The 13,034-nt window shown below is 47.6% G+C and overlaps 1 protein-coding gene across 2 annotated transcripts in view; it reads right to left on the bottom strand.

Moving 5' to 3' along the window:
* Positions 1 to 13,034, bottom strand: part of OCRL (OCRL inositol polyphosphate-5-phosphatase) — a 30,482-nt gene that overhangs the window by 17,146 nt on the left and 302 nt on the right. The window contains exons 2-7 of one of the 2 annotated variants that reach the window (XM_032227570.1): positions 9,687 to 9,757; positions 9,246 to 9,325; positions 8,291 to 8,329; positions 2,226 to 2,336; positions 2,042 to 2,131; positions 924 to 1,076 (exon numbers count right to left, since the gene is read on the bottom strand). In XM_032227570.1, the coding sequence (XP_032083461.1) occupies positions 924 to 1,076; positions 2,042 to 2,131; positions 2,226 to 2,336; positions 8,291 to 8,329; positions 9,246 to 9,325; positions 9,687 to 9,757 (544 nt within the window). The remainder of the gene's footprint in view (positions 1 to 923; positions 1,077 to 2,041; positions 2,132 to 2,225; positions 2,337 to 8,290; positions 8,330 to 9,245; positions 9,326 to 9,686; positions 9,758 to 13,034) is intronic. The other variant, XM_032227571.1, reaches the window with a different exon arrangement.

Raw genomic sequence — 13,034 nt, 5'->3', positions numbered from 1 at the left:
AATAATGTGTTCTTTCTATTTGCAGTAATCTTTATAAACTTTCACCATTTTATAAAGGTGACTACCTATTCCTCCCCCCCCCTCCCCCAGCACCATTGCCACCTAACTTCCTCCTGGGTGCGGCCCAGATTTTTCCAACTTCAATTTCCTCTCCCAGAATTCTCAGCGTATCTGTTCCGACCGAGGCTTCCCAAGAGCATGAAGCAAACTCCTTGTCCCGACAAAAAACCCTTCTATTAATTGACCGTGCATTCTGCTCATTCATAGTCAGCAAAGTCTTTCAAGGGAGGATTTATAGTCACAGACCTTATCTGGCTTGGAAAGCTGACAGGCTGATATCTGCAAAACTTGGTAAGAAGTTTCGGAGAGTCACGAACCAATTAAGCGAACTAATTGTCTCCTGCAAACTCCACTCCCCTTTTCGCTCCTCTTTTATTTCCTCTGGGAGGGACTATCCATGGTCCACCTGTGGCCTTACTCCCAAGTCAACCCCTGTTCTTTAGCTGTTCCCTTCGTCTGGCAACTCTATGCATGCGCCCACTGACTCCAGCTGTTCGTCTGCCCCACTGATGTCTGACTCTGAAGGCAGTTGATAGCTGTGGGACGGCTCTGGCCCCCTCTCTGCCTCCAATGCCTTCCCCAGACTCCAGGACTGGCCCATGTTCCTCCCCAACCTCTTCACTGTCCGAATCTGCCGCCAGTTCTGCTCGTGGGCCTTAACAGTGCCCTTGACAACTGGGGGAATTCTGGCAGTTGACTCTCAGACATCCAGAGGACTTCCAGGCTGTTCCCGGGATGCTCTAGAAACCCAAGGCCACCTCTCTTCAGGAAGCGAGAGCAATTTCTGCATTCAAGACATATTTGCTAAAAACGAACTTGCACGGGGGGCGGGGGGGGAGTGTGCAAGACAGGTAGATCTTTACCTGCAGGAAGAGGCTCCACGGGCCCCGAGAGGCCTTTCACTTGGCGCCAGGAGGGCCCAAAGTCAGGAAGAGGGACTTTTGAGGAGGCCACAAATTCAGGGAGGGAGGGTTTTGGGGATCGCACAAATTCAGGAAGAGGTTGATTTAAGCACGCTGGAAGAAAGAGACATCTGTGTCACCTCCAGCTCTGGTCATCCCCCATCGAGGTTTCATTAATGACATCACATTTTTCACCATTTTATAAAGGTGACTTCCTATTCCTCCCCCCACCTCCCCCAGCACCATTGTCACCTAATAATTTCCTTCTGGGTGCAGCCCAGATTTTTCCAACTTCAATTTCCTCTCCCAGAATTCTCAGCGTATCTGTTCCGACCGAGGCTTCCCAAGAGCATGAAGCAAACTCCTTGTCGCGACAAAAAACCCTTTTATTAATTGACCGTGCATTCTGCTCATTCATAGTCAGCAAAGTCTTTCAAGGGAGGATTTATAGTCACAGACCTTATCTGGCTTGGAAAGCTGACAGGCTGATATCTGCAAAACTTGGTAAGAAGTTTCGGAGAGTCACGAACCAATTAAGCAAACTAATTGTCTCCTGCAAACTCCACTCCCCTTTTCGCTCCTCTTTTATTTCCTCTGGGAGGGACTATCCATGGTCCACCTGTGGCCTTACTCCCAAGTCAACCCCTGTTCTTTAGCTGTTCCCTTCGTCTGGCAACTCTATGCATGCGCCCACTGACTCCAGCTGTTCGTCTGCCCCACTGATGTCTGACTCTGAAGGCAATTGATAGCTGTGGGGCGGCTCTGGCCCCCTCTCTGCCTCCAATGCCTTCCCCAGACTCCAGGACTGGCCCATGTTCCTCCCCAACCTCTTCACTGTCCGAATCTGCCGCCAGTTCTGCTCGTGGGCCTTAACAGTGCCCTTGACAACTGGGGGAATTCTGGCAGTTGACTCTCAGACATCCAGAGGACTTCCAGGCTGTTCCCGGGATGCTCTGGAAACCCAAGGCCACCTCTCTTCAGGAAGCGAGAGCAATTTCTGCATTCAAGATATATTTGCTAAAAACGAACTTGCACCGGGGGGGGGGGGGGGGAAGCTTGCAAGACAGGTAGATCTTTACCTGCAGGAAGAGGCTCCACGGGCCCCGAGAGGCCTTTCACTTGGCACCAGGAGGAGGGCACAAATTCAGGGATCGGGGGTATTGAGGACGCTGGAAGAAAGAGACATCTGTGTCACCTCCAGCTCTGGTCATCCCCCACCGAGGTTTCATTAATGACATCACAAGGAACCGGAAGCAGCATCACCTTTCTGGACTCTTAGCACCTCGGCAAGGAATTCCAAGCATTGCTCCTCATCGGCAATTTCAAACAGACGCTCTGCGGTGCAATCGCCCTGCAGACGGATCTTGCAACCAGCTTTGAAGCCAAACACAAGAGAAGGACATGTGTCAGGAAACAGGCGTCTGGGCCGATAAAAGTCCAAGAACGGACGTTAGCCGATCACAATTTACTTTAAAAGGATAGAACGGGGGATGGGATGGTTAAAAGACAGCGAAGGAAGAGGAAAAGGCCACAGCAGGTTTTTTTGGGGGGAAAGCACCAGCTTTGCTCAAAATCGGGAGTGGCTTTGGGGCTGCCCTTGGAGATCAGAACACCGAGGAGCAGGATATGCTCTGATCCGTCGCTCTGGAAAACGCATGACTGCGGAAAAAAAGAAAAGAAACTATACCGGGATTAGACTTTGAGCTGTTGTGGAAGATCCTGAAGTATCGTGAATGGAACATCTGAATTAAGATACAAATTTGGGATAGGTTTCTATGGTTGGTCTACTTGGGTGAAAAGGCTCAGATATCCCTGACAGACCTATCTTAATTTTGCAAAGCTTCTTCTCTGGTTAAGGAATGAGGTGGCTCTGTGGCTAAGACGCTGAGCTTGTCGATCAGAAAGATTGGCAGTTTGGTGGTTCGAATCCCTAGCTCCCGTTAGTTGTCCCAGCTTCTGCCAACCTAGCAGTTCGAAAGCATGTAGCCGAGGTGGCGCAGTGGTTAAATGCAGCACTGCAGGCTACTTCAGCTGACTGCAGTTCTGCAGTTCGGCTGTTCAAATCTCACTGGCTCAGGGTTGACTCAGCCTTCCATCCTTCCGAGGTGGGTAAAATGAGGACCTGGATTGTTGGGGGGCAATATGCTGACTCTGTAAACCGCTTAGAGAGGGCTGAAAGCCCTATGAAGCGGTATATAAGTCTAACTGCTATTGCTATGTAAAAATGCAAGTAGAAAAATAGGGACCACCTTTAGTGGGAAGGAAACAGCATTTAGTCATGCCGGCCACATGACCACGGAGACTTCTTCGGACAGCACTGGCTCTTCGGCTTTGAAACGGAGATGAGCACCGCCCCCTAGAGTCGGGAACGACTAGCACATATGTGCGAGGGGAACCTTTACCTTCTCGGGTAACATTGTATTGCTAAACTAGGGCATATAAAATGGAAGGGAGGAAGGAAGGAAGAGACAAGGAAGGGAGGGAGGAAAGAAGGGAGGGAGGGATGTCAAATAATTTCTGGTCAAGAATGAAAGAATCCTTTTGCTTAAGTTCACAGTTTGAATTAACCAGCAAAATCTCAAAGTTGCTTTACCTTCCCCATTAGTACAATCCAGGAACTATGCTTATCAGCTTTGCAATAAATCAATATACAGAATACTCTTTGAACCAGGGTTTAATAGCTTGCTTTGCTCTCCACCCAACTAAGAGATAAGCAGAAGGGCTGCTTGTTCATTTAACTGTCATCTTACTAACTGTCATGTACGATAATACACATGTGACCTTCGGAAGCACTTTACTTGCTTACTGAATAAATTCCAAAGAACGGTTAAAAAAAAAAAGGAGAATGGGAGGGAGGGAGGGGAAATGAGATTTTTCTGCATCATATAATACCAAAACATTATTTGAGGAAGTCAAGTGAGGTTAGCTCCTGACATATAAGGAAAGGTATGTGCAAAACCGGTCTGGAGAGATTTAATCTACTGCCTTTCCCTTCCTTGCTGCTTATAGACTAATACCATCCTTTCAAACAAATGAGTACAACAGGCATTGGCTCAGATGCTTCTCTGATGGTTGGTGAGCTTTTTTTTTTTTAGATTCCCCCCTCCCCAAAAGCAGCAAAATGAGTTCTGCAACATCCCTTTCGGATCCCCTAAAGCAATGGTTCTCAACCTTCCCAATGCCGCGACCCTTTAATACAGTTCCTCATGTTGTGGTGACCCCCAACCGTAAAACTGGTGTCTCGGTTCCTAAGACCATCGGAAATATGTGTTTCCTGATGGTCTTAGGCGACCCCTGTGAAAGGGTCATTCGATCCCCCAAAGGGGTCCCGGCCCACAGGTTGAGAACCACTGCCCTAAAGGAAAAGGTTCCCCTTGCATATATGTGCTAGCCGTTCCTGACTCTAAGGGGCGGTGCTCATCTCCGTTTCAAAGCGGAAGAGCCAGCGCTGTCCGAAGACGTCTTCGTGGTCATGTGGCCGGCATGACTAAACGCCAAATGCATACGGAACCCTGTTACCTTCCCACCAAAGGTGGTTCCTATTTTTCCCCTTGCATTTTTACCTGCTTTCGAACTGCTAGGTTGGCAGAAGCTGGGACAAGTAACGGGAGCTCACTCTGTTACACGGCGCTAGGGATTCGAACTGCCAAACTGCCAATCTTTCTGATCAACAAGCTCAGCGTCTTAGCTACTGAGCCACCCCCCCCCCACTTCTGAACAGTTCCCCTGTCTGGATAAAAAAATTGCTCTTCCCAGGCACTGTTTGATTGAAGGCGGGGAGGGACAGGTTTCAGATCGACAAACTCAGCGTTTTAGCCACTGAGCCACCGCGTCCCTTCAGATCCTTAAATTCTCAAAATCCCCTCCCTCACTGGGGTCCGTAGGATGCTTTTTTTTTTAACACTCCGGCTTTAGAGGGAGAGAGGGATCCTTTCAGAGCTCCTCAGCCGAGAGCGAGATAAGACACCAATCTCCACCCCAACCAGAATTTGCAATTTTATCACCGTTTCCGCCAAGCCGACGCCTGAGTGAGAGAGACTTTGCAGAGGCATGCAAACTAAAATAGAAAATATCATCTGCAATATTATCTGCTTTAAAAAAAAATAAACCAACCTGGACATCAGGCTTCACTGCCTGCCCTTTTCCACTCCAAGGTTAAAAACAACCACCACCACTACCAAAAAGCCAGTGGCTTCTTCTTCTTCTTCGCTATTACAGAAAGGAGGCGAAGCCTTTTGAGAAGACAGAAATCCAGAGTTCCTGGCTTCAGATGAGTGGGCCATTCTGCAGAGCGTGCAAAGGTTTTTTGGGCATGACTAGCTAGAGAGATGATATCGCTCTAATGGCAGAAAGAGAAGAGGAACTAAAGAACCTCTTGATGCGGGTAAAGTAGGAGAGTGCAAAAGTTGGCTTGAAACTCAACATTAAGAAAACTAAGATCATGGCATCCGGCCCTCTCAGGTCCTGGCAAATAGATGGGGAAGAAATGGAGGTAGTGGCAGATTTTATTTTCCTGGGCTCCAAAATCACCGCAGATGGGGACTGCAGCCAAGAAATTAAAAGACGCTTGCTCCTGGAGAGGAAAGCTATGGCAAATCTAGACAGCGTACTAAAAAACAGAGACATCACCCTGCCAACAAAAGTGCATATAGCCAAGGCTGTGATTTTCCCAGTTGCAATGGATAGCTGTGAAGATTGGACCATAAGGAAGGCTGAGGGCCAAAGAATTGAGGCCTTTGAACTCTGGTGCTGGAGAAGCCGAGGTGGCGCAGTGGTTAAATGCAGCACTGCAGGCTACTTCAGCTGACTGCAGTTCTGCACTTCGGCTGTTCAAATCTCACCGGCTCGAGGTTGACTCAGCCTTCCATCCTTCCGAGGTGGGTAAAATGAGGACCCGGATTGTTGGGGGCAATATGCTGACTCTGTAAACCGCTTAGAGAGGGCTGAAAGCCCTATGAAGCGGTATATAAGTCTAACTGCTATTGCTATAAAACTCCTGCAAGTCCCTTGGACTGCAAGGCAATCAAATTGGTCAGTCCTAGAGGAGATCAACCCTGACTGCTCTTTGGAAGGCCATATCCTGAGGAGGAAACTCAAATGCTTTGGCCACCTGATGAGAAGGAAGGACTGGAGAAGAGCCTAATGCTGGGAATGATTGAGGGCAAAAGAAGAAGAAGGGGACAACAGAGAAGGAGGTGGCTGACTGGAGTCATTGAAGCAGTCGGCGTGGGCTTAAATGGACTCCAGAGGATGGTAGAGGACAGGAAGGCCTGGAGGAATGAAGCGAAACGTCTTTAACAGGAAAACAAGAAAGTCCAGTTGCCTCCTGAAAAAGCACCTTTGGGAGACTGAGAATTAGACTGGGAGTTGGCTAAGCTGCATAAACAGGTGTCTCTCTGGAATTCAGAGTTTACACTTGCAGGCATCTTCAGAAGCAACCAGTTTTGAGGTTTTATATATTTTTATCCTGCCTGTTGTTGTTTTTATAAATACCTCAAGGCACCTAATGCTCTTTCTTCCTCCTATTTTCCCCACAACTCTCTCTGGTGAGTTGGGCTAAGAGAAAGTGACTGGCTCAAAGTCACCAAGGTGGCTACCATGCCTGTGGCAGGACTAGAACTCACAGTCTCCTGGGGATTAGGTAAAGTCACTCAGCTGGCTTTCATGCCTAAGACAGGACTAGAACTCACATAGTCTCCTGGGGATTGGCCCAGATTCACCAGCCAGCTTTCATGCCCAAGATGAGACTAGAATCCAGTGTCTCCTGGTTTCTAGGCCAGTGCCTTAACCACTATACCAAACTGGTTGGCAGGCTGTGATGAAGAATAAACCCGAGAAGCTACTGATCAAGTTAAGAAGGTCAGTTATAAGTGGGCCTCTGAAAGGATCAATAATTTCATCCAGTTCATTTTTTCAATTTCTCTCTAAATAAGAGGCAATCAGGCCGACAGGTGTCCCCAATTCATTCTTCCGTCTCCCAGACACCCAAAATGGCATTGCCGAATTTACTGGGAAAAATGCTGATTTCAGCAGAGCGATTTGCTTTCCTTTTTGCGAGAGAGATGCAAAAACCCAGGATTAAAGCTTATATGGACTCTCTCCCAGCACAAAAAAACCCAAAAAGAATGCATAAACGCTGTCCGCCTACCCTCAAAAAGGAGGGGCAAAGTTTTTTGGAACTGCCCCCCCTGGCATCAATGTACCATCACTAAGAGTCTCTTGAAGGTCAAGGTTTTTTTTAGAAAAAGGAAAATAGGTTGTCAGCCTCCGTATGTTTTTCCACCTTTGTTCTACATCATGTACCTTTTACCAATTCCATTGCTCTGAACTTTCTGAAAGATTTCACAGAGAGAGAGAGAGAGAGGGAGGGAGAGAGGGAGGGAGAGTTCTGATCTCATGTAGCTTGTGATGCCAGCATTCTGGAATACCATTTTTTTTCAGAAAAAAACATTAGCTTGTTGTTAGTTGTGAAATCTTGTCCAACCCATCGCAACCCCATGGACAACGTTCCTCCAGGCCTTCCTGTCCTCTACCATCCTCTCCATTGAAGCTCACGCCCACTGCTTCGGTGACTCCATCCAGCCACCTCATTCTCTGCTGTCCCCTTCTTCTTTTACCCTCCATCGTTCCCAGCATGAGGCTCTTCTCCAGGGAGTCCTTCCTTCTCATTAGGTGGCCAAAGTATTTGAATTTCATCTTCAGGATCTGGCCTTCTAAAGAGCAGTCAGGGTTGATCTCCTCTAGGACTGACCGGTTTGATCACCTTCCATTCCAAGGGACTCGCAGGAGTCTTCTCCAGCACCAGAGTTCAAAGGCCTCCATTCTTTGGTGCTCAGCCTTCCTTATGGTCCAACTTTCACAGCCATCCATTGCAACTGGGAAAACCATAGCCTTGACTATACGCACTTTTGATGGCAGGGTGATGTCTCTGCTTTTTAGTATGCTGTCTAGATTTTACCATAGCCTTCCTCCCCAGGAGCAAATATCTTTTAATTTCTTGAAATTTAAAAAAAAAGAACTCTCTCTTAATACTCTCCCTGGATTGAAAGTAAACAGAGTTATATCTATGTAATCACACCGGAGGTCTGTTTCCTGGTTTCAACCCATCCTTGCTGAATTTTATAGCATACTTTTGGTTCTCTCTATAGTACCCAGACAGAGCAATAAAACAATGGCTAAATATTCCACTTTTCCCAGAAAACCTCTAGCCAGGCAGCCGAAGGCAGAAAAGAGAGAAGAGCAGGACAATGAGTCAAGGAGGAAAGACAACACGTCAGCTTTCAGGGAAGTCTATTTCTGACACCATTTTCTGAGGAAAGACGACTCACAATTTGTGGCTATGTCGATCAGCAAAGTTTCTTCGGCCTCTGGAAGGAAAAAACAACCACCAAGAATCAGAAAACTGCAAAAGGCAAAGATATCATAGGAATTTTTCATTTGGGCTAACTAAGGGGGGAACATAAGTGGTTGGGGACCAGCTTGACAAAAATCTTGAAGACGCTCCGTCGAGTGGTAGACTTTTAATCCTGGTTTGCAAGAGCTCATCACCTGGATTGTGTTTTATAGGTAACTAGCCGATAACCCGGCGTTGCCCAGGTATTTATTTATAGGGGGGAAATGTCCGGACCAAATTTAATATATAATGTTGGACTTTCCCCTTACGAGAGGAAGCCCCATTGTGGAGTATCATGAAGCCGTTATCATGGCAACTCCAATGCGCTGCACAGTAAAGCCATTTTACGGCAGTACAGTAGAAGCCGTTTGAAGGCACAACAGGCTGTATCTTAACAGAATACACACCCCAAGGGGTTTTAGGGGTGTCTTACCCCCACAGTATTTGTTTCCAGAGAGTAAGTCATCTGTGTACCAAGTTTGGTTGAAATTGCTCGAGGCGTTCCAGAGTTATCGCCTTTTTCTCTGAAGACGTTTTGCTTTTCACCCGAGAAGCTTCTTCAGCTTCTCTCAGAAGCCGCTTCTGCCCTCAGCTCCGAAGAAGCTTCTTGGATGAGCAGCAAAACCTCTTCAAAGAAACACTAGAAAGTCCAGCTGCCGCTTGGAAAAGCACCTTTGAGACTAGCATTATCAGTTCATTAATCAAGCAAGGGGCACTCCCTGCTATGTTTCCATTGGCACAGGATTTATGGTTGCATAAAACTCCGGCCAGCATCTCCAGTTGCCAGGGTCCAGATTCTGTTTGTGGTTTTGATTTTGACACTAACCTTTCCTGGCTTGCAGGAAACCATGAGTCATCAAACCAGAAAGAAAAGAGACTTTGAATAATACCTTGCACACATTTAAAACGGTCGTTGACTGGAATGCGTTCTTGAATAGGGGGGTCTGTCCCCTGGGAGCTTATAACCAACCTGCAATTTAAAAAAAAAAAGTGATAAAGTTAGAGGCACAGGAAGGAAACGGAGGGAAGCGTGCAAACATTCTTCGTTTTGCCCTTCCAGGCAAAAATACTACGCGTGGGATGATTCACACACACAGACATATGCAAACGGGAATGGCATTACAGCATTTGTCCAAACACAAGAGACTACACTGATTTTCTGTAGTGCAAATGGGGGCTACATTCTTGCTGGGGAATTCTGGGAATTGAAGTCCGCACGTTTTAAAATGTGCCAAAGTTGGAAATACTGCCATAGGCTACCAGTGCAAGGATCTGGGTACAGATATGTAAGCAGTGGCGACAGAAATGTTCACCCTTCCCTGGGGACTTACTCATATTCTCCGCCACGTTGGACCAGGGTCAACTCACACGGCATTTGCTGACCTGCGTTCACCTCCACGCCCTGAAGACCAGTTAAGGAAAAAGGAAGAGCAAAAAAGCAAGGAGCGCAGGACTTCAGGCTACTTCAGCTGACTGCTAGCTGCAGTTCGAATCTCACCAGGCTCAAGGTTGACTCAGCCTTCCGTCCTTCCGAGGTGGGTAAAATGAGGACCCAGATTGTTTGGGGGCAATAGGCTGACTCTGTAAACCGCTTAGAGAGGGCTGTAAAAGCACTATGAAGTGGTGTATAAGTGCTATTGCTATTAGGAACCCCACTGGCACAGTGGTTAGTATTGCAGGCTAACTCTACCGACTGCCAGCAGTTCGATCCTGACCGGTTCAAAGTTGGCTCAGCTTTCCATCCTTACGAGGTGGGTAAAATGAGGACCCAGATTGTTGGGGGCAAGAGGCTGACTCTGTAAACCACTCAGAGAGGTATGTAAAGCACTGTGAAATGGTATTATGTCTGAGTGCTATTGCTATTGCCCTTCCTTCCTTCCTTCCTTCCTTCTCTCCCAGTGGCTAAAATGCAATATTGTAGCCTAACTCTGGACACTGCCAGCAGTTCAATGCTGACAAAACTGAAGCTTGACTCATCCTTCCATCCTTCCGAGGTGGGTAAAATGAGGACCCAGATTGTTTGGGGGCAATATGCTGACTCTGTAAACTGCTTAGAGAGGGGGTGTAAAAGCACTATGAAGCGGTAAACAAGTCTAAGTGCTATTGCCATTTCCAACCGGCAGAGTCTCCGTATCTGGTTCTGTTCTCCTCTCTCCATCTTATTCAACCTCTGAAAGAGGATAAACTTCAGAGCCTTGCTGTCCCAGCTCCCCCCTCCCGCAAGCGCCTTGAGGAGGAACATTTCACAAAATGTTCCTTAACAGGGAGAGCGAGAGGGGTACAAGCCAAAAGATTTGACCTGGAAAAAAAAAAGAAAGCACTGTTGTACACTTGCTAGAGTACAATGGTTGAAAAACACTGCACCGCCATCAGTTCTGAAAGCAATGTGGTTACGGGGGAAACCAAACAGGTTGGTTTCTGACTTCTATGCTTTGAACCAAGACCTGCTGGGTGCTAATCTACCAGCAGGAGAACCATTCCCCCCGCCCCCCTGTTTTAAGTCCAGTTCATTTTCCAACAGCAATCCCAGCCAGGTGTTTTCTGAGAAACTCATCTACCTGCAGGGGAAAAAAAAAAAGCTTTCTCGACTGACTGCCTACAGCATCCGAGAGTATAGAAACGAAACTGCTGAATATGGAGATGTGCTCCGTGGCTCGCATACTTTGGGGATTGTGATTTTGGGAAAATGGACTAGAAAAAAGTAGATGATAGATAGATAGATGGTAGGTAGGTAGGTATAGATACTGGTAGAGAGGTATATGGATAGCTAGATCAGGGGTCACCAACCTTTCGAACCTCAGGGACCACCAAATTCATAATTTCAAATCCCGTGGACCACTAATACGAATTTTTTAAAAAAAGATAAATAGTATTTAGTGCAATATTAAAAAAAATGCAAATGATTTTTCTGCAGACCACCAACATTTTCACGCGGACCACCAGTGGTCCATGGCCCACCGGTTGGTGACTGCTGAGCTAGATGACAGATAGATCAATACATAGATGATAGATCGATAGATGATAGGCAGACAGAAACAGAAATAGGTAAATAGTTTGATCGATGACATCGATAGATCGATAGAGATGACAGACATAGATATAGATGATAGAAGAGATTGATAGATGATAGACATCTAGACAGAAATAGAGATCGATGGATGATAGATCAATAGATGATAGACATAGATAGAGATGGACAAACAGACATAGACATATACAGATATAGATAGATAGAAACAGAATAGAAGAGCTGAGGAAAGTACAAGAAAGGGAAGACAACAGATAAAAGAGCCGGAGCGGATCAGAAAAATCCTAGAACCTCCTCAGAAGAGATACACTTTATTTCTAGAGGTCTAAAGAGATCCAGATGCTGATCAACATCTTTCTATATTCACCAGACCAACAGCTGACTAGATAACCCTTTGATTCGGTACCCATCTCTGTCCTATGGTGAGAACAGCTCTCTCAAACCAGACTTTTAAAAACTGGGCTGAAAACATGAAAGTTCTGAGTGGCAGAGCCCAGATGTTTTGCTTTGCCATCCATTGCAAGGATTCCCCTCCCCAGCCTCCCGGATCAGCAGCAGCAAGGACCACACAGCGCACACCGTTTGCAAATCAATTAGCCTGCTAGGAGGAGGAGGACAACAACAACAGGAACCTGGCAAAGGCTTTGAAATGCTCCTCAGCAAGCAAATTTGGGTCTGGGAAGGCGATTCTGGCACTCTTACCCTAGCCTTAATACCATGGGGGTTCAGATGCTGGCAAGTCCCTCCTGGACAGGCCACCCGAATGACCTAAGAAACTGGCCTGGGGGGAAAAAGAAACAGGAAAGGTGGGTGTCCATCATCCACTGCCCAGCCTGCAGGAAAGCAGGGTGCCCATCGTCCCCTGCACATCCGCAGGAAAGCAGGGTGTCCATCATCCTCTCCCCAGCCCGCAGAAAAGAAGGGTGCCCATTACCCAGTTCACAGGAAACCAGGGTGCCCATCATCCCCTCCCCAGCCTGCAGAAAAAAAGGGTGCCCATTACCCAGTTCGCAGGAAAGCAGGGTGCCCATCATCCCCTCCCCAGCCTGCAGAAAAAAAGGGTGCCCATTACCCAGTTCGCAAGAAAGCAGGGTGCCCATTGTCTCCTTCCGAGCCCACAGAAAAGGGTGCCCATTATCCAGTTCACAGGAAAGCAGGGTGCCCATCATCCCCTCCCCAGCCTGCAGAAAAAAAGGGTGCCCATTACCCAGTTCGCAAGAAAGCAGGGTGCCCATCGTCCCCTTCTGAGCCCGCAGAAAAGAAGGGTGCCCATTATCCAGTTCACAGGAAAGCAGGATGCCCATCATCCACTCCTGAGCCCGCAGGAAAGCAGGATGCCCATCATTCCCTGCCCAGCCAGCAGGAAAGCAGGGTGCCCATCGTCCCCTGCCCAACAGTCCACTGGGTTTCAAGAGGAAGTACTTTTGGAGGAAGCAATCAGGGCAATCTTCCAAGCCATTTGGCCCTGAACATCATTCCCCATTTCTGGGCTGCTGTAAGGACAGCAGGGCCTCCCCCCCACTCCTGTGCCCCCCAATCCTTAAATGGGGGGGGGCGACTCCAAAGCCAAGAGGAACTGATTTTAAGGGGGGGGGCTCCCCCTCTAGCTGCCCTTCCCAGGACAAGGACAGAACCTGCCCTCCCCGTTTAG

This window comes from Thamnophis elegans, chromosome 12, assembly GCF_009769535.1.
Source record: "Thamnophis elegans isolate rThaEle1 chromosome 12, rThaEle1.pri, whole genome shotgun sequence".
NCBI classification, from domain to species: Eukaryota; Metazoa; Chordata; class Lepidosauria; order Squamata; family Colubridae; genus Thamnophis; species Thamnophis elegans.
This window is presented reverse-complemented; position numbering and strand designations above follow the sequence as displayed.